Source organism: Canis lupus, chromosome 16 (genome assembly GCF_003254725.2).
Source record: "Canis lupus dingo isolate Sandy chromosome 16, ASM325472v2, whole genome shotgun sequence".
Lineage (NCBI taxonomy): Eukaryota > Metazoa > Chordata > Mammalia > Carnivora > Canidae > Canis > Canis lupus.
The window spans coordinates 8,416,115-8,435,365 of record NC_064258.1 but is presented as its reverse complement, the minus strand read 5'-3'; the positions used below and the strand labels follow the sequence as shown (position 1 = coordinate 8,435,365).

Below are 19,251 nucleotides of genomic sequence, written 5' to 3'. Positions count from 1 at the left end.
TAGGGTTCCCCAGCAACATGGAGAACACTTCTTTCTGTTCTGGGAAATTGAATTATTCCAGAATACCCCACTTATTCTTACCCTTCTCCTGTCTCCAGAAGTGACCTGCTTTTTCAAGGGCTCTTGGAACTAGAGACTCGAGGCTGAATGGGATCTGCCTAGTGATATCCACAGAGCCATATAAAGGGAATGGGAAAGATGAAAAAAAAGTTCTGCATTAAATTCCAATCCAGTCAAGGAAGGAGGCGTACCTCAAAGTCCTAAACAGGTGAATCAAAAGTAGTACCTAAGCTTGTCTTCCCTGAAAATAATCTGTTTTACATTATGAAATTATAAGAGGTGACAGAGACCAAAAAGGTAAATAGGTTCCAATACAATCTATGAATGTAATGGGCTAGTAAGAGAAGCTAAGGATGTTCAATGCAGGTCCCTAACTGTAAGGCCAATGCCATGCAAAGAAACACTATGTGCTGCCATGGCATAGCTCTGGGGGTTGCTCTCTGTGACTGAATCGTGGAATGGATGGACAGGACTTAGGGTGGATTTTACGATGTCTAATGTCACATTCAGTGATGTGACAGCCCACTTGGTCTGGGCCATTCTCTCCTCTAAGAGACAATAGGAGTCTGTTGGCTTACCTCAGTTCCTGATCCTGGCAAGAAGTTCTTGACAATGATGGTTTTGCCCAGTGCTGGGAAAGGAGCTTCCATGACACTCCTCATAAGGGGCTGCACCAGGGCAGGAGAGATGCCTCGCCGTTTCTCCACCTCATCCAAGATCTGCAAGGGGAAGATGCCTATGTCATTGCCTCAAATCTCTTCTCTATGTGCCCACTCCTTTGCCATGTGCCTTTACAGTTCTTCCCACTGAATTTCCTTGACCCCCCTGGACTTTGGGTTTGGCCATGTAACTTACTGGGCTAATATATGCATTCTCATTGGCAGTAATATTGCCCCCGAGGGGATAAAAACTGGTTCTTGGGTGTGGTGCTAGAAAAAATAAATATTATAATGGTTTGTAGTCCTTTACAGGCCCACAATATATAAGAAGATCTACAGTGTAACTGTGGAGTTAAAATTTCTCTGGGGGATAGCCATTAGGGAAATGCAAACCGAAACCACAATGAAACACCACTTTATAGCCATTAAGATGGCTAAAACCAAATGATAGACAGTAGCATGTGTTGGCATGGAAGTGGAAAAACTGGAACCCGCATGCACTGCTGGTGGGAACGTGAACTAGTGAAGCCCATTTGCTAAGCAATCTGGCAGTATCTTAAAAGGTTAAACATAGTGTTTCCATATGTCTTAGCAATTATATTTCTGGTATTTACCCAACAGGAATGAAAACATGTTCACACAAAAACTAGTACATTGGGGTGCTTGGGTGGGGCCATCACTTAACTGCCTGACTCTTGATTTTGGCTCAAGTTATGATCTCAGGGTTGTGAGATTGAGCCCCATGTCAGCCTCTGCACTCGACATAGAATCTGTTTGAGATTTTCTCTCCTTCTCCCTCTGCCCTCCGCACTGTACACTCTCTCTCTCTAAAATAAATAAATAAATCTTAAAAAAAAACAAGAACAAAGATTGTGCATTAATGTTCATAGCAGAATTATTCATGGTAGTTAAAAAGGAACTAGAGACTCGAGGCTGGATGTCCATCAACTGATGAATAGATAAGCAAAATGTGATATTCCATTATATGCCATAATTAGCTGTAAAGAGGAATGAAACACTGATTCATGCTATAACATGGATGAACATTGAAAAGATAAGGCTAAGTCAGTGCTTGCTTCGGCAGCACATATATTCAAATTAGGTTAAGTCAAAGACAACAGCCACAAAAGACCACTTATTATGATTCCACTTGGATAAAATATTCAGAATAGGCAAATCCATAGTCATCAAAAGTAGACTGATAGTTTACTAGGGCTTGGAAGGGAGTGCTCTTGGGTACAGGGGTTGCTTGCAGGGTCATAAAAATGCCCTATAAATGTGGGGATGATCACACAACTGTGTGGATATGTTAAAAGCCACTGAATCCTAGATTTTATTTTATTATTATTATTTTTTAAAGATTTTATTTATTATTTTTAAAGATATTATTTATTTATTCATAAGAGACAGAGAGGCAGAGACATAGGCAGAGGGAGAAGCAGGCTCCATGCAGGGAGCCCGATGTAGGACTCGATCCCAGGACTTCGGGATCATGCCCTGAGCCAAAGGCAGACACTCAACCAATGAGCCACCCAGGCGTCCCAAGATTTTATTTATTGATTTAGAAAGAGAGAAACAGAGATAGTGACAGAGAGCAAGCAGGGAGGAGAGGGAGAAGCAGGCTCCCCACTGAACAGAGAGCCCAATGGATGCAGGGCTCAATTGGGGGCTCTGTGATCATGACCTGAGCAGAGGCTTAACTGACTGAGCCACCCAAGCACCCGTAGAAATACTATTTATAATACCACGTGTACATACTGAACCTTTGAAATATGGCTAGTCTCGGGATGCCTGGGTGGCTCAGTGGTTGAGCATCTGACTTCAGCAGAGGGTGTGTGATCCTGGGATCTGAGATCAAGGCACATACTGGCCTCCCTGCAGGGAGCCTGTTTCTCCCTCTGCCTGTGTCTCTGCCTCTCTTTCTGTCTCTCATGAATGAATGAATGAATAAATAAATAAATAAATAAATAAATAAATTAAAAAAAGGAATATGGCTAGTTTGATTTGAGATGTGTTACAAAATACTCAGATTTCAGAATACAAAATTAAGAATATAAAATATCAAGGACTATATTGAATTATATGTTGAAATAATATTTTGGATTTATGGGTGAAATGAAATATATTATTAAAATTAAAAAGATTATATATATGGTAGTTCCTCAAAAAAAAATTAAATATAGAATTACCATATGATCCAGTAATTCCACACTTATGGGTACATAGCCCAAAGATTTGAAAGCAGGGACTCAGATATCTGAATGGCCATGTTCATAGTAGCATAATTCACAATAACTAAAACGTGGAAACAACACAAACATCCATCTAGAAAAACAGATAAAGAAAATATGACATATACAAACAATACCATGCTATCCAGCCTTAAAAAAGATGCTTCTCCCTCCTCCTGTGTCTGCCTCTCTATGTCTATCATAAATAAATAAATAAATAAATAAATAAATAAATAAATCTTTAAAAAAAAAGGGGGGGGAATCCCTGGGTGGCTCAGCGGTTTGGCACCTGCCTTTGGCCCAGGGCGCGATCCTGGAGTCCCGGGATTGAGTCCCGCGTCAGGCTCCTGACATGGAGCCTGCTTCTCCCTCCTCCTGTGTCTCTGCCTCTCTCTCTCTCTCTCTCTCTCTGTCTATAATAAATAAATAAATAAATAAATAAATAAATAAATCTTTTTTTTTTTTAAAAAAAAAAGGAAAGAAATTCTGACACATGCTCCAATATGGACGAACCTTGAGGACATATGCTAAGTGATACAAGCCGTTCACAAAAGGATAAAAATTAGATTCCATTTACATGAGTAAATGCAGTAATCAGATTCATTGAGACAGACAGTAGAATGGTGATTGCCAGAGGTCTAGGGGAGAGGGGAATGGTGACTTAGTGTTTAGTGTTGCAGAGTTTTAGTTCAGGGGTATCAAAAGATTCTGGAGGGAGGCCTGGGTGGCTCAGCGGTTAAGTGTCCACCTTCAGCTCAGGGTGTGATCTGGGAGTCCCAGGATCAAGTTCCACATTGGGCTCCCTGCATGGAGCCTGCTTCTCCCTCTGCCTTGTCTCTGCCTCTCTCTCTGTTTTCTCATGAATAAATAAATAAAATCTTAAAAAAAAAAAAAAAGATTCTAGAGCTGGATGATGGTGACAGATGACATACAATGTGAATGAACATGTTAATCAACTGTATACTTAAAAATGGCTAAAATAGGATGCCTGCATGCTCAGTCAGTTAAGTGCCCATGGGTCATGATCCCAGGGTCCTGGGATTGGGTCCCACATCAGGATCCCTGCTCAGCGGGGAAGTCTGCTTCTCCCTCTGCCTGTGTCTCTGCCTATCTCTCTCTGTGGGTCTCTTATGAATGAATAAAAAAAAATCAATTTATGGATTAGATATTCATGTCTGGTTAAAGTAGGAAATTAATGTTAGATTATATCTAAAATTTTTGAGATTATCATCATACACATTAGTAATTAGCTCTTTTCTATCCACCCAGAATAGTGGGGTGGATTAGACAATTCAGTATGGCAATTCCTAGGGCTTGATACATTGGCTCATCTTCCCAAAAAGAGGGCCAAATTATATAAAGATTTTGATACATTAAGAGTATGACCACAATAATAAATATCTCACACTAACAACACATATGTACATAGACATTTATACAACCATCCATCATAGTGGCCTTTTTGTCATGCAAAAGCGAATATGAGAAAAGTTGATGCTTAGAAGAAAGGAAAACACGAGGAATATTCTGGAAAGATCCTCTGCCCCTTCTGTCCTCTGAAATTATTTTGACTCTCCCCCCACCAGCTGCTTCTGGTCCCTGACCTTCCTCAGCTTTCACTGAGGGTACTAATGATAAAAGGACAGAGGAGGAGATGTGGAGAGGAAGTGGGAAGGAAAATGTTAGGATACGATTATAAAAGTACCAGGAGTTAAGGTGTTTCCTGTATCCTCCTGGGCTCTGCCTTGCCTTCCCTTCCTCCCTTCTCTGAGACCCAAGTCCTTACCTTTGAAAAGAGGCTGAAGCATCCCAGGCGGCTCACAATGCAGTAAACTTCAGGGAGACGCTTCCCTTTGCCACCAGGCTTTTTAGAGTGAAACACAAGGAAATTATGTGTTACCACTTCAAAGGAGAAGAGAACCCAAACAGTTTTAAGTGCCTATCATGTACCAGATGTTTCCCCACACTGTAGCTTTTGAAAACCCATTTAGGTAAGTAGTTACCAATACCCCATTCTATAGGTGGGAACCACTCTGGTCACGTAGTATATGTATTTATATTCTCCTGAAGGACCAAATCAAGAGTGTTGTGCACACAGTAGGTGCTCAATATGGCCTGTGGGGCCATAAAGTAAGGAAGCTTAACTTGTTTACCCAAATCACTGTGGTTCCTCTTAAGGAGCTACCTTGAAAACAAATTTTATTATAATGATAATTCCAAATCAGAAATCATTTCAGAACATCCTTTTTGGAAACTGCCTTTTAAGTTAATTTTCAAACCTAAATGAAAATCAATCTCCATATGTCAAAGTAATTTTATCAACAAAACTTATTATATCCCACTTAACTTTTTATTTTTTATTTATTTTTTCCACTAACTTTTTAAATTTTTTTTTTTTAAGATTTTATTTATTTATAGAGACACAGAGAGAGAGAGGCAGAGACACAGGCAGAGGGAGAAGCAGGCTCCATGCAGGGACGTGGGACTCGATCCAGGGTTTCCAGGATCACACCCTGGGCTGCAGGCAGCGCTAAACCGCTGCGCCACCGGGGCTGCCCAACTTTTTAAATTGTTATCCACACTTTTTATTCACTAATTAATTCAACAAATATATATATATTTTTAATTCAACAAATATTTATTGAATATCTACCATGTGCTGTGTATTATCTTGACTCTTAATTATATCAGCTTATTTTGAAGACTCAAAATCACTCAGTGGAAAATGATTTGCTCCCACTAAAGATTTTCAAAAGAATGGGTCTCAAAAAGACAAGCTCGGGCAGCCCGGGTGGCTTAGTGGTTTAGTGCCGCCTTTGGCCCAGAGTGTGATCCTGGAGACCCAGGATCAAGTCCCACGTTGGGCTCCAGGCATAGAGTCTGCTTTTCCCTCTGCCTGTGTCTCTGCCTCTCTCTCTCTCTCTCTCTCTGTCTCTCATGAGTAAATAAATAAAATCTGAAAAAAAAAAAAAAAAAGGACAAGCTCTGGGGACACCTGAGTGGCTTAGTGATTGAGTGTCTGCCTTTGGCTCAGGGCGTGATCCTAGGATCCTGGGATCAAGTCCCACATTGGGCTCTCTGCATGGAGCCTGCTTCTCCCTCTGTGTGTCTCTCATGAATAAATAAATAAAATCTTAAAAAAAAATAAAAGGAAGGACAGAAAGGTCTTTTATTTGGCAGGGAAAATACTGGAGGAAGTATTTTCTTTCTAAAGGAGACAAAGTTGTTCCCTTCTACCAGTAAGACTTAGGTGAACCCCCAAATCTTCCATGGTTTTATTTATTTTATTTTATTATTATTATTTTTTTAATCTTCCATGGTTTTAACTCCCCTGATTAACCAGTCACACTTCCCACCTCTTCTCTTGTGGCACATGGTGAAGCCCCAGGAATCCAGCTCTGCCCGGGGCTGCCCAGAGTTCTGGCAGACAGACAGCAGAGTATACTAACCAGTAGTCTTCGGCAGTAACCAAATCTTCTGCTCCCATCTTCTCCAGTTAAGACAAATGAGAAGGTTTCACTGCAGTTGGGGAAACAAAAGTGCATTAAACAGCAAAACAAAACAAAAGACACATGACAGCATTCAGGAGACATTCTGGAGGGGGCCATCAAAAGGGCTGCTCCCTGTCCTGCCCATCCATCTCTGTACAGGGACTCTGTGTCAGGGAGAGGGAGACCTAAAGTGTCAACTGCATCCTGAGAGGACAAGCTCTCATAGCATTCTGTCATCTGAGCTGTCCCATCACCCAAAGCATGGCAGTCACTTACAAAGCATCTGCTGGGACTACTGTCCTCCATGAGCTAGGAGATGAGATGGCATCTGCCACTTAAGGGATGTGACTCAGTGAAGGAGCAGCTGAAGAGTGGGGCTGTTCTGTGTCTCTCTTGGAACTGCCCCTGGGGTGACCCTCCCTGAGAACTGTCTCTTTAGAGTTCCTCCGACCTCAACCTCCTGGCCTGGGCTCAAACTGCCCTGGAGAGACTGCTAGGCCAACTTCAAAGAACACAGCATCCCTGAAACACAGGATATGCAGCCCTCTGAGTTTGATCAATTGCTGAAATATCTGATAACAAAAATACTGGTATGTAACAACATGGTTAAAGCAGAAATGTAAACCTATCACAATCTGAGTTAACAACTGAATGGGCTGCTCTTAAAGAAATGTTTCCAGAGCATGGGACAAGGAAGGGTGATAGGCAATGCTCCTCTAGCTTCTCCTAGACTCAAGAATTACTTCTGCCCCTCACAGGGGCTTATGGACCAAATAGGCCCAGATTTAATGGGAGGCCTGGGAATTTGCCTATTTAGCAAGGTGGTTCTTATCTTCAGGGAAGTTTTAAAACACAGGTGGGGAAAATCTCTAGCCAGGGGCCCATCAGGATCGCTCAGCAGGGACGCCTGGGTGGCTCAGTGGTTAAGCATCTGCCTTTGGCTCAGGGCATGATGCTAGGGTCCCAGGATCAAGTCCTGCATTGGGCTTCCTGTATGAGGTCTGCTTCTCCCTTTGCCTGTGCCTCTGCCCCCCTCTCTCTCATTCTCTGTTCTTTCATGAATAAATGAATTCTTAAAAAAAAAGGATCGCTCAGCAGCAGAAAGACTGAACTATGGCCTCTATCCTCTCTGGCACCCCTCCCTGGTTCCTGCCTACATTAGCCTTTGGGGGTAGAGAAGGGAGATGCCAGCACATACCTGGTAAATTGCTGGACAGGTGTCCAATCCTTGGCATCAGGAAAACAGAATTGAGGGATAGCCTTCAGTTGGTCCTCAGCCTCTCTCATGAACTTGAAAGACCTTTCCAACTGTAGGGAGAAAGGTGAGAGAAGATTGGGAATTGAACCCCAGTATGGGAGAGAGAGGCAGACGCTTCGCAAGACCACATCTTCCACACTCCCATAGTTGAGACCACCACCTTAACCTTAGGAAGCGTTTGCAGGTCAGTCTGCTGGGGTCTTTTTTTCCTAGGGCATTATCAACTCTAGCCTTACGGGGAAAGTCAGGAGAAAAAAAAAATTAGTGTGTTTTAGAGAAATAGTTTTCATGTCTAACATTCTGGAATATAACTACTTAATTTTTTTTGTATATATATTTTTGGACTATATTTTATTTTATTTTATTTTATTTTATTTATTTTTAAAAGATTTTATTTATTTATTCATGAGAAACAGAGAGAGAGAAGCAGAGACATGGGCAGAGAGAGAAGCAGGCTCCATGATGTGGGACTCAATCCCAGGACTCCAGGATCATGCCCTGAGCCAAAGGCCAATGCTCAACCACTGAGCCACCAGGCATCCCAGACTATAACTATTTTAATCAATAAGGAAAAAGTGTCAAAGTTATCCTCTTCAAATACGAAACTCATAGATCTGCAAGGTGGAGCTGCGAATCTGGTCTTCTAATCTCTGGGCCTATGGAAGATGCCCTTCCTTGATCCAGGCAGACATTTTATAACACTTCTTAGCGAATACAACCAGTTAAATTACATCATACAGTAAACTTTAATTAATTTCAATATCCTTGGGACACCTGGGTGGCTTAGTGGTTAAGTGTCTGCCTTTAGCTCAGGATGTGATCCCAGGGTCCTGGGATTGAGTCCCACATCGGGCTCCCTGCAGGGAGCCTGCTTCTCCCTCTGTCTATGTCTCTGCCTCTCTCATGAATAAATAAACAAAATATTTTAAGAAAAATAATTTCAATGCCCTTGAATGTCAGAACCAAAAGGAAACTAGACATCATCCAGTCTCACATTCCTATTTTAGAGATAAGGAAGTAAGCCCTGACATGTTAAATGATTTATCCATGGTCACACAACTAGTGTGGAATCTAGTAGGAATTTTAATTTTTTAACTTTCATTTATTTTTTTTTTAAGAGAGAGAGTGTGGGGAGGAGCAGAAGGAGAGAGACAAGTAGACTCTGCTGAACATGGAGCCTGATGCAGGGCTCCATCCTATGACCCTGAGATCATGACCTGAGCTGAAATCAAGAGACGAATGCTCAGCTGACTGACCCACCTAGGAGCTCCTTTAGCTAGGAATCTTCATCTTTAGTGTCTCTCTCTCTCTCTTTGATTTGACATCACAGACTGGATGAATATCCTCTTGTTAAAAAACAACAAATTTACAAAGTTTGATTAGAGATTGTATTTATTTATTATTATTTTTAAAGATTTTATTTATTTACTCATGAGAAACACAGAGAGGAGAGAGAGGCAGAGACACAGGCAGAGGGAGAAGTAGGCTCCATGCGGGGAGCCCGACCTGGGACTCAATCTCGGGTCTCCGGGATCATGCCCTGGGCTGAAGGCGGCGCTAAACCACTGAGCCACCCGGGCTGCCCTCACTTCTGTTCTTATTGATAAATTTATATTCAGCTTTTGTTTATAAAGAGGTTTTTAAAAATGATTTTACTTATTTACTCATGAGAGACACAGAGAGAGAGACAGGCAGAGGGAGAGGCAGGCTCTATGCAGGGAGACTGATGTGGGACTCATCCCAGGACTCCAGGATCACACCCTGGGCCAAAGGCAGGCACTTCCCGCTGAGTCAATGGGGAAACAATGGATCCCCATTGTTTATAAAGAGTTAAAGAAAAATTATGCTCAAGTTACCTTCAGTAATTTGATGTACCAAGTATTTTAAGTGGAGAATGAAATTTCTTTTTTTTATAGTATTATCAACTTTAATATTTGTATTTAGCCTTATAAACAGAACAATTAATATTTAGTAGCATTTAGATTAATATCACTTGTATTTAACACTGTTGCTTTTCTTTTCTTTTTTTTTAAATAAATTTATTTTTTATTGGTGTTCAATTTACCAACATACAGAATAACACCCAGTGCTCATCCCGTCAAGTGCCCCCCTTCAGTGCACGTCACCCACTCACCCCCACCCCCCGCCCTCCTCCCCTTTCACCACCCCTAGTTCATTTCCCAGAGTTAGGAGTCTTTATGTTCTGTCTCCCTTTCTGATACTTCCCACACATTTCTTCTCCCTTCCCTTATATTCCCTTTCACTATTATTTATATTCCCCAAATGAGTGAGAACATACACTGTTTGTCCTTCTCCAATTGACTTACTTCACTCAGCGAGAATGAAATTTCTGAAGTTAGAAAACTATAATGTCTAACCTAAATTCTTTCTGTAATATTTTCCATCAATTTCTTATTTTGTCCCTCAGAGCTTGCTATTGACCTCCACCTCAAACCAGCTTTGCAGACAGCTTCTGAAGTCTGCAGACCAGCAGCTCTGTTGAATGCATCCCAGAGGATCTGCAAGCTATCTCAGGACACCAAATCAGAGAGGGGAGGTCTCTAAAGAGAGTGTCCAAAGGAAGAGAGCACCAGGCTGATTATTTTTTTTCAACTTAAAAACCTACTTCTAGTATGCTTCCCCTTAGGTTAGAGCAAATATAATTAAAACTGTTATTAATATTAATGGTTGAAACAACTATCAATGATTAAACAGCTACCATTTATAGACTTAAAGCCAATTATTAATTGTCCTTTGGTTTTCCTTCTTTGAAATCAGTAGTCACTGTCTCTTTTCTATATAATGATTCTCTCTTTCATCCATGGCCCAGAAGATACAAACTGATCCTGGAGCAGTTTTTGAGTTGGTAATTCACTAGCTTGGACTGTTGCCAAAGCAATAATTTTCATTACCCTTGGACAGTCTCACAGAGAAGCAAATATCAGTTGGATGTAGTTGTTGGAAGGGGTCATTAATCACCACAGAGTGAAAGGCCATAAACTATATTAGAAAACTGAAGAGCGGGCCTTGTAGGTAGGCAAGTTCCAGCACTTTTCGATATAGCCCATCCGTTTGGGTGTACCCACCCTCAGATCACATACATGACACACGCAAATATGTGTGTTCACACATGTGCCTACACATGCTGTCATCAACATAGGAGTTATCAACACATATGTGCACATATGCTCATTTACAGGAAGTGAGACATGGAGATATCTCTCGCAAATACAAGCCATCAGAGACGCCTGGGTGGCTCAGCAGTTGAGCATCTGCCTTCGGCTCAGGGTGTGATCCCAGAGTACCAAAGTACCAGAGTACCGGGATTGAGTCCCACATCAGGCTCCCTGCATGGAGCCTGCTTCTCTCTCTGCCTGTGTCTCTGCCTCTCTCTCTCTGTCTGTCTGTCTCTCTCATGAATAAATAAATCTTAAATCTTAAAGAAAACCCAAAACAAATACAAGCAATCATAAATGGCTGGAAAATTTCCTGATGTCCATGAATTGTCATAAAGATAATTACATGATATTGAGCATTTTTTTTTTAAATTTTTTTTTAAATTTTTATTTATTTATGATAGTCACACAGAGAGAGAGAGAAGCAGAGACATAGGCAGAGGGAGAAGCAGGCTCCATGCACCGGGAGCCCGACGTGGGATTCGATCCTGGGTCTCCAGGATCACGCCCCGGGCCAAAGGCAGGCGCTAAACCGCTGCGCCACCCAGGGATCCCGATATTGAGCATTTTAATGGAACATGGCAGACATGATCTTTAGTGTGCAAATATGGAAGGTAAGTCTTGGTCAAGGTGACTATAGAAGTGGGGAATAAAACTCATGAGAAAGAGAAAGGAGGAGAAAGAAGAAGATCCTTCTGATAGAGAAAAAGAGCAAAGGCAAGAAGATATAGACTGATCTGCAAACATGCGTGTATAAAATGATCACATAACATTCAAAATATATATCTAAAGAAACACAGACAACAAGATACATTTCCAGCAGAAAGAGACCAATTAAACAGATTAGGGCATACCCACATAACAGAGCTTTATATGATTTAAAAAATAATGTTCTAGACCTTGTATTAAATATGTTTCTAAATAATGATATGTTTAAAAAACATGATGCAAAAATTATACAATGTACAACACCAGCTTTGTCAGAAAATTATACTATGAGAAAAGATAAAATGCTAATAGCAATGATCTCTGTGAAGTAAGAGTATAGATGACTTTTTCTTGATTCATTCCCAGGTCAGTCCCCTTTCCAACAATGATTATACAAGTTTCCACTCAAAAGAAGCGTATTTCTTTTAAGATTTATTTATTTGAAAGAGAGCAAGAGTGAGAAAACAGAGGGAGAGGGAGAAGCAGCCTCCATGCAGGGAGCCTGACGTGGGACTTGATCCAGGGTCTCCAGGATCATACCCTGGGCTGCAGGCGACGCCAAAGCGCTGCGCCACCGGGGCTGCCCTGTTTTTTAAAATATCTTTTTTATTATTTTATTCTTTTTAAAAATATTTTATTTATTTATTCATGAGGGAGAGAGAGAGAGAGAGAGAGAGAGAGAGAGAGAGAGAGAGAGGCGCAGAGATACAGGCAGAGGGAGAAGCAGGCTCCATGCAGGAGCCTGATGCGGGACTCGATCTGGGGACTCCAGGATCACACCCTTGGCCAAAGGCAGGCGCTAAACCGCTGAGCCACCCAGGGATTCCCTTTTTTTTTTTTAAGATTTTACTTATTTATTCATGAAAGACAGAGAGAGAGGCAGGGACACAGGCAGAGGGAGAAGCAGGTTTCATGCAGAGAGCCCGATGTGGGACTTGTGGGACTCGATCCCAGGTCTCCAGGACCACAACCTGGGCCGAAGGTGGCGCTACACTGCTGAGCCACCAGGGCTGCCCATGAAGACAGGGCTTGATTGCTGTACTGGACCACAGTGGGCAGGACAGAAAGAAGCTGGCCGGATACAAGGGAACCTTGGCCTTGGTGCATGGTGGGATTACCCGTGGGTAGTGGCAGAAGAGAGGCTCTGAGGAGAGGTGGATTCATACTCCCTACCCTCTTCCTGCCTCTGAGCACCTTCATTAAAATGTGTGTGCAACCTCACGTTCTACCTCAGGAGTCTTTGTATGCTTATCTTTTGCCCTTCTGTCAGGGTGTGAGTTTCTTGAGAACAGGAAACACATTCTGCTCATCTTTGTAATAACATGGTGTCAAGCAGAAAACAGCTTGAATGTACTAGGGTCTCAGTAAATTCTGGTTGCATTGAATTAGAACCTCTTTAATACTGCTGTCAAAGTCTAAAAATAGGGGATCCCTGGGTAGCTCAGTGGTTTCACGCCTGCCTTTGGCCCAGGGTGCGATCCTGGAGTCCCGGGATGGAGTCCCGCATCAGGCTCCCGGCATGGAGCCTGCTTCTCCCTCTGCCTGTGTCTCTGCCTCTCTCTCTCTCTCTCTCTCTATCATAAATAAATAAATAAATAAATCTTTAAAAAAAAAGTCTAAAAATAATTTATACATTGTTGGTGTTGACATTTGAGGCTTTACTGAGGCCATTTCATTTTAGGTGTCTAATTTAATGTATGGTATAGCCAAATCCACAGGGGCATCTGGGTGGCTCAGTCCATTAAGCACCTGCCTTTGGCTAGGGTCATGATCCCAGGGTCCTGGGATCGAGCCCCATGGTGGACTCTGCTTATCAGAGAGTCGGCTTCTCTGTCTCTTTCTCTCTCACTCCCCCGTCCCATTACTCATGTTCTCTCTCTCTTCCTCTCTTAAATTAAAAAAAAAAAAAAAAAGCCAAATCTGCATAGCCATGAGCCATGTTAGAATAGAATAGGATTCCAGTGCATAAAGCCAGAGGTATGCAGTGCATATACAGATATTTAGCATGGACACAAACACAATACTCCCTGGGGAGAGGTGTGGGGTTGATGGGAAAAAAGGCTTCTAGGTAGCCTGGGAAGAGATGTGGGTGGATAAGGAGATGGGGAGGATGACGAGGCTGGCACGGTCAGCATAGTCACCATAGGAGGTGAGAAAGTGTTTTTGTCGGTACTTTTGAATCTTTGAATCTCTCACCTGCTGGGACCTCCCAAATTCTCCAGGGGCAGCTTTTTTCATTTGATATACCCTAATTAGGACTCATTTCCCAAATTTCTAGACATGGAGCACTCCTCAGACTTCCACATCTCCAGGGAACCATGAGTCCCAACAAGATGTTGGCAAGAACGCCACAGTCCCTCTGCAGGCCACAGAGGCCACAGAAGCCAAGCCTACCCCGTACCTTGAGCGGGAACTGCTGCGTGAGTTCTGGCACATAGGCAGCCCCAGCCTGCTTCTTGTGCAGTGACACAACCACAAAGTACTCGAACAGCTGCCTCTGCTGGTACTCCATAAGCTCCCGGTCAAGGGATGGGTATCTGGGAGCATGCTTCAGGCGGGACTTCACATTGACCAGGCGCTGGCTGTGAGCTGGGGAGAGAGGGAGAGTGAGTGCCTGGGCTCAACTCGCTTTCCAACATGGAACCACACAGAGAGATGATAGCTTATGTAGTTCTCAGCTCAGAGTACTCCTTCCAAACCTAAAAAAGTGTTCCCACATTTAACACATTAGTATGAAACTCTTTGTTTGGGGTCCCTGCCAGACTCTGGGGAGCAACACTGGACAGGCTGCCAGGCTAAACAGGGTGCAGGAGGGTGGACTGCAGGGCTCTGCTCTGCCAGGGGTTTGCTGTGTGGACTTGGGGCAGTGGTTTGAGTGATCCTTGAGTCTCTCTGTCAGGGGGGGTGGGGACACTGACTCCTCCCCTCACACATTTCCCTCAACTTTCAGTTTGTAGGATGTGATAAAATCCAGACCACAGAACTTTGGGAGCGAGGAACTCTGTAATCTTTTGCCTGACAGAATGGGCAGAGCCAAGACTAACTCAGGAGCTCCCACCCACCTTCCCTCCTGCCACTGTTCTGTGTGATGGAAACAGGCTCAACTTTATTCTAGAGGTGGGTCAGGGAGCAGCTGGGCATGAGAGAGGAGTGAGGCTGGGCCATTGGCCGGATAGGCCCCATTACCTCACTCAGTAGCCCTGGACTATGGCTTTCTTTGGCTTCCCCCTGGGGTCTGAGAAATCATGGAAAACTCACTAAAGCCTGGACCAAAGTCACCAAACTTAGATCTACAGAGACCAATTATTGCAGTGACTTCATTTGACAGATGAGGAACTAGAGGCCCTGAGATCTTTTTTTTTTTTAAAGATTTTATTTATTTATTCATGAGAGACACACAGAGAGAGAGAGAGAGAGAGAGAGAGAGAGAGAGGCACAGACACAGGCAGAGGGAGAGGCAGGCTCCATGCAGGGAGCCCGACGTGGGATTCGATCCTGGGTCTCCAGGATCACACCCTGGGCTGAAGGCGGTGCTAAACCGCTGAGCCACCCGGGCTGCCCCAGGCCCTGAGATCTTAAGTGATTTCCTCCTGACCTTCTAGCAATTTTCATGGGAATTGGACAAGAGGCTCTGGAATCCCAGGCCAACAGTGCTGTGCCCTACAGCTGTGGAAAGCACCAAGAAGGGGGGCCACTGTAGTTGTAGCCACCCTGGATCTCTGGAGCCACATGCTCAGCCACCAAACAGGCCTGTACTCAGCACTGACCACGCCCCAATGAACCCTGCAGGTCCCCTATGCCCTCAGATGTTCACATCTTTCCCTAATAAGGTTGTGCAAGTACGCTTTGTGCCATCCCTCACATTAAGCAGGAAGGACCATCTTGGTAGCTCCCCAGCCCCCTGCATGGCAACCAGTCACCTCACCTTTCAGCTTCTCCTCCGTGTCACTGTCAGACTCACTGTTCTCATCCGTCACTAGAAAGAAAAACAAGCAACAAACAAACAAAAAGTCAACGAGAAGAAAGTTACACATGTGAGTTTTTCTAATACAGGAAACTTTCTGTGTGAAGTGACACAAATCCAAGATTTCTACTTCAGAGGGGCTATTTTCTTTTTGTCCATAGAAATGTTAATGGACAAACTAGGTCTGTGTTCAACTAAATATATTTCCAAATTAATGTGGCTCTGGTTCAGATGGTACCTATATCCAATAATATAGCAGAAACTGGCTCCTTTAATGCATGCTGAGCAAAGACGGCGGCTCCCAGGGTGAGAGTTTGCAGTGCTGGGCTTGCTTGACCAATGGACAATGAAATAGGACAGAAGAGGGATCCCTAGGTGGCGCAGCGGTTTGGCGCCTGCCTTTGGCCTAGGGCGCGATCCTGGAGACCCAGGATTGAGTCCCACATCAGGCTCCCAGTGCATGGAGCCTGCTTCTCCCTCTGCCTGTGTCTCTGTCTCTCTCTCTCTGTGACTATCATAAAAAAAAAAAAAGAAAAAAAAAAAAAAAAAAAAAGAAATAGGACAGAAGACCCACCACCAGGCTGAGCTCCTTCCTGGCTCTTTGGCTCTTTGGCTCTTTGCTGTCCCAAGGACAGGAGGTATTTACAAAGCACCAGTTTGTTTTCCTCTGTGGTGAGCAACCCGAAACAACAGGAAGCCTCTTTTAGGAAGAGTCTGTTTTCACATTGTTGGGAGAGAAGGGACGTGGCAGGTGGTGGTGATGGCGGGGGAGTCCTACCTTTTCCTGAGTTGCTCTCCTGAGACTGGGACAGCCTCTTCACACGTTTCTTTCCTCTCCGGGCCTCATAAATGGCATTGATTCGCAACACCAGCTGCCAGACATGGGGGAAAAGAAAAGCCAGTGTTAGCAACTTCCTCCCCATGTGCAGCTGGGATTCCTTTGCTGCTCATTCTCTTCTGGGATTATGGAAGGCTGGGGAAAGAAGGAGGGAGGGACTACTTCCTACTGGTCCACTGGCATCTTTCAACTCCTCTTTTATACCAGACAAGAACATGACCTTCGAGAACACTAGAGGAGGCTGCCATCCTCATGGATGTATGAACAGCTGATGTCTAAATATACTGATGCAGCCAGCGGAAACACAGGGAGACAATCTCATTGGCTAATTATGTGATGGCTGCGCCCCCTTCGATGCCAGGATGTTACTGTGGTTTGGGAGCAGGCTTTGCCCCCTCAGGAAAAAACAAAACAAAACAAAAAAAGTAAGAGACAGCAAAAATAAAAAGCCTCCCAGGCAGGGCCCCTTTTGTAGGAACCATGCCAAAGACCATCTGAGCAGCACTGGGCAGCGAGAAGGCCGGGATTACCTCCACTTGCTATCCAAAATTAGCCAGAAGACAGCTACAATACAGTTAACATCCTTCCAACTTGTTAAAATACAGTGAACATTAGGATGTAAGCTCCATGCAGGTGGGAATTTTTGTCACTTTTGTTTGCTGCTGTAACAGTGCCTCTATGGGGTGGAACAGTGCCTGGCACCTAGTAGGTACTCAGCAAGTATTTGTTGATTGTGAATTTGTTGGATGACTACTATGCATCTCCTATGTACAAAGGGTTTTGCTAGGAGCTGTGAGGGATAAAAAGATATAAGACATGGCATCCGTTCCTGGGGAGTTCACAAGCTAATAGCAAGGACCAAGATGCATTCACAGCTATCAAACAATTCATGAGTGCCTTGTGAGTAGAATGAACGACGTGACAGAGAGTTTTTCTCACTTTAAATCAGGTAGTAGAATAAATGGAAGCCATATATACTTCAATCAATAAACCTCTGTTCCTTTTTATTGAAAAAATTTTCCCCAGAGAGAAAAACTTTAAACATGCTCTCACATAACTGTATTTTTTTAAAGATTTTATTTATTTATTCATGAGAGACCCAGAGAGAGAGAGAGAGGCAGAGACACAGACAGAGGGAGAAGCAGGCTCCATGCAGGGAGCCCGACGTGGGACTCGATCCTGGGTCTCCAGGATCATGCCCTGGGCTGCAGGCAGCACTAAACCACTGCACCACTGGGGCTGCCCATAACTGTATTTTTTAAAAAGATTTTATTTATTTATTCATGAGAGACACAGAGATAGAGAGAGGCAGAGATACAAGCAGAGGGAGAAGCAGGCTCCATGCAGGGAGCCCAACATGGGACTCGATCCCGGGTCTCTAGGATCAGGCCCTGCGCTGAAGGTGGCGCTAAACCGCTGAGCCACCCAGGCTGCCCCAAGTTTTGTTGTTTTATTTTTTTTTAATTTTTATTTATTTATTTATTTATGATAGTCACAGAGAGAGAGAGAGAGGCAGAGACACAGGCAGAGGAAGAAGCAGGCTCCATGCACTGGGAGCCCGATGTGGGATTTGATCCCGGGTCTCCAGGATCGCGCCCTAGGCCGAAGGCAGGCGCCAAACCGCTGCGCCACCTAGGGATCCCGTTTTGTTGTTTTAAAAGTGTTCTGTACTAGGGGGCACCTGGGTGGCTCAGTCAATTAGATGTCAGCTCTTGATTTTGGGTCAGGTCATGATCTCAAGGTCATGGGATGGAGCCCTGAGCTGGGCTCTGTGCTCAGCAGGGAGTATGTTTAGGATTTTTCCTCTTCCTCTACCCCTCCCCCCCTAATAAATAAATAAACTCTTTAAAAAAAAAAGAATCACATACTCACATACTCATGTAAATTTAGAGCTGTGTTAAAGGTCTTTTAACCCAACAGCTAATCCATTTTTCTCCGTTTAATTTGCTAAAATAATGATGAGGCTGGCAGTATAGATGTTAATAGCCACTTTTAATTATTCCACAACTGTAGGATTTTGACATTATGGATACCTATGAATGGTGCCAGAACAAGCAGAAGGGCAGTTAAGGGAGTGGCTAGGGAGGCCACACTTCGGGAGCCCCTGGAGCAGCTATCATGATGGCACAGGACAGTGACTCTGGAGGGCAGTGGGTGGGAGGCACCTGAGTGAATCTGTGCTGAAAGAGACTGGGATCCACATGTTAGTAGAGCTCATTCAGGAAGCATCAAATAATCAATATGCAACCTGCTCCAAGCCCTGGACCCTGGGCAGGACAAGGCCAAACCTAGAAGGCATAAAGGCCCGCCTGGGCCTTCTGCCTGCCTTCATGAGCAAAAAAAAAGCAAGGTGCCTTTTCTTCTGTTCCACCTGCAACCCCCCTCCAACCAGGCTGCAGGTTATAGGTCTTTTTCTCAACCATCTGACCCTAGCTGCCCTTACTCTTCAGAAGTGACTCAACTTCACCTGAATGAGAAAGTTGAGGATAGGTGTGGTAGGAGTGAAATTACAATTAACCAAACTGCCGGGAGGAACCAGCTTGTAAATGTCCCATGACTTTCAGGTCAATGCACCACTTTGAGAAATCTGATGAAATCTACAGATAATCCTCTCCTCTCTATCCCTCCAAACTCCCCAAAGCCTTCTATAATTTCATGATCCCTAAGTCCCATCCATCCATCCATCCATCATCCATCCATCCATGTACTCAGAAATGAAGAATCTCTACTCTAAAAGTTCCCATAGGAAGTTGGTACCAAAGCAGCCAATGAAGAGGGACCAGCATGGAGGGCTGGAAGAGAGCAAAAGGGAATTGAATCAATAGCAGCCGCATTAGGGTGCATATGTGCCACTGGGTACATTTTA

The 19,251-nt window shown here is 43.8% G+C and overlaps 1 protein-coding gene across 6 annotated transcripts in view; it reads right to left on the bottom strand.

Annotated features, from left to right (window-relative positions):
* The window catches only part of DENND2A (DENN domain containing 2A), a 104,037-nt gene that overhangs the window by 28,588 nt on the left and 56,198 nt on the right, over nucleotides 1-19,251 (bottom strand). For all 6 annotated transcript variants that reach the window (XM_025434019.3, XM_025434015.3, XM_035699758.2 and 3 more), the window contains 7 exons: nucleotides 16,326-16,419; nucleotides 15,509-15,559; nucleotides 13,985-14,172; nucleotides 7,640-7,749; nucleotides 6,400-6,469; nucleotides 4,737-4,814; nucleotides 639-779 (listed from right to left, as the gene is read on the bottom strand). In XM_025434019.3, coding sequence (XP_025289804.1) covers nucleotides 639-779; nucleotides 4,737-4,814; nucleotides 6,400-6,469; nucleotides 7,640-7,749; nucleotides 13,985-14,172; nucleotides 15,509-15,559; nucleotides 16,326-16,419 — 732 coding nt within the window. The remainder of the gene's footprint in view (nucleotides 1-638; nucleotides 780-4,736; nucleotides 4,815-6,399; nucleotides 6,470-7,639; nucleotides 7,750-13,984; nucleotides 14,173-15,508; nucleotides 15,560-16,325; nucleotides 16,420-19,251) is intronic.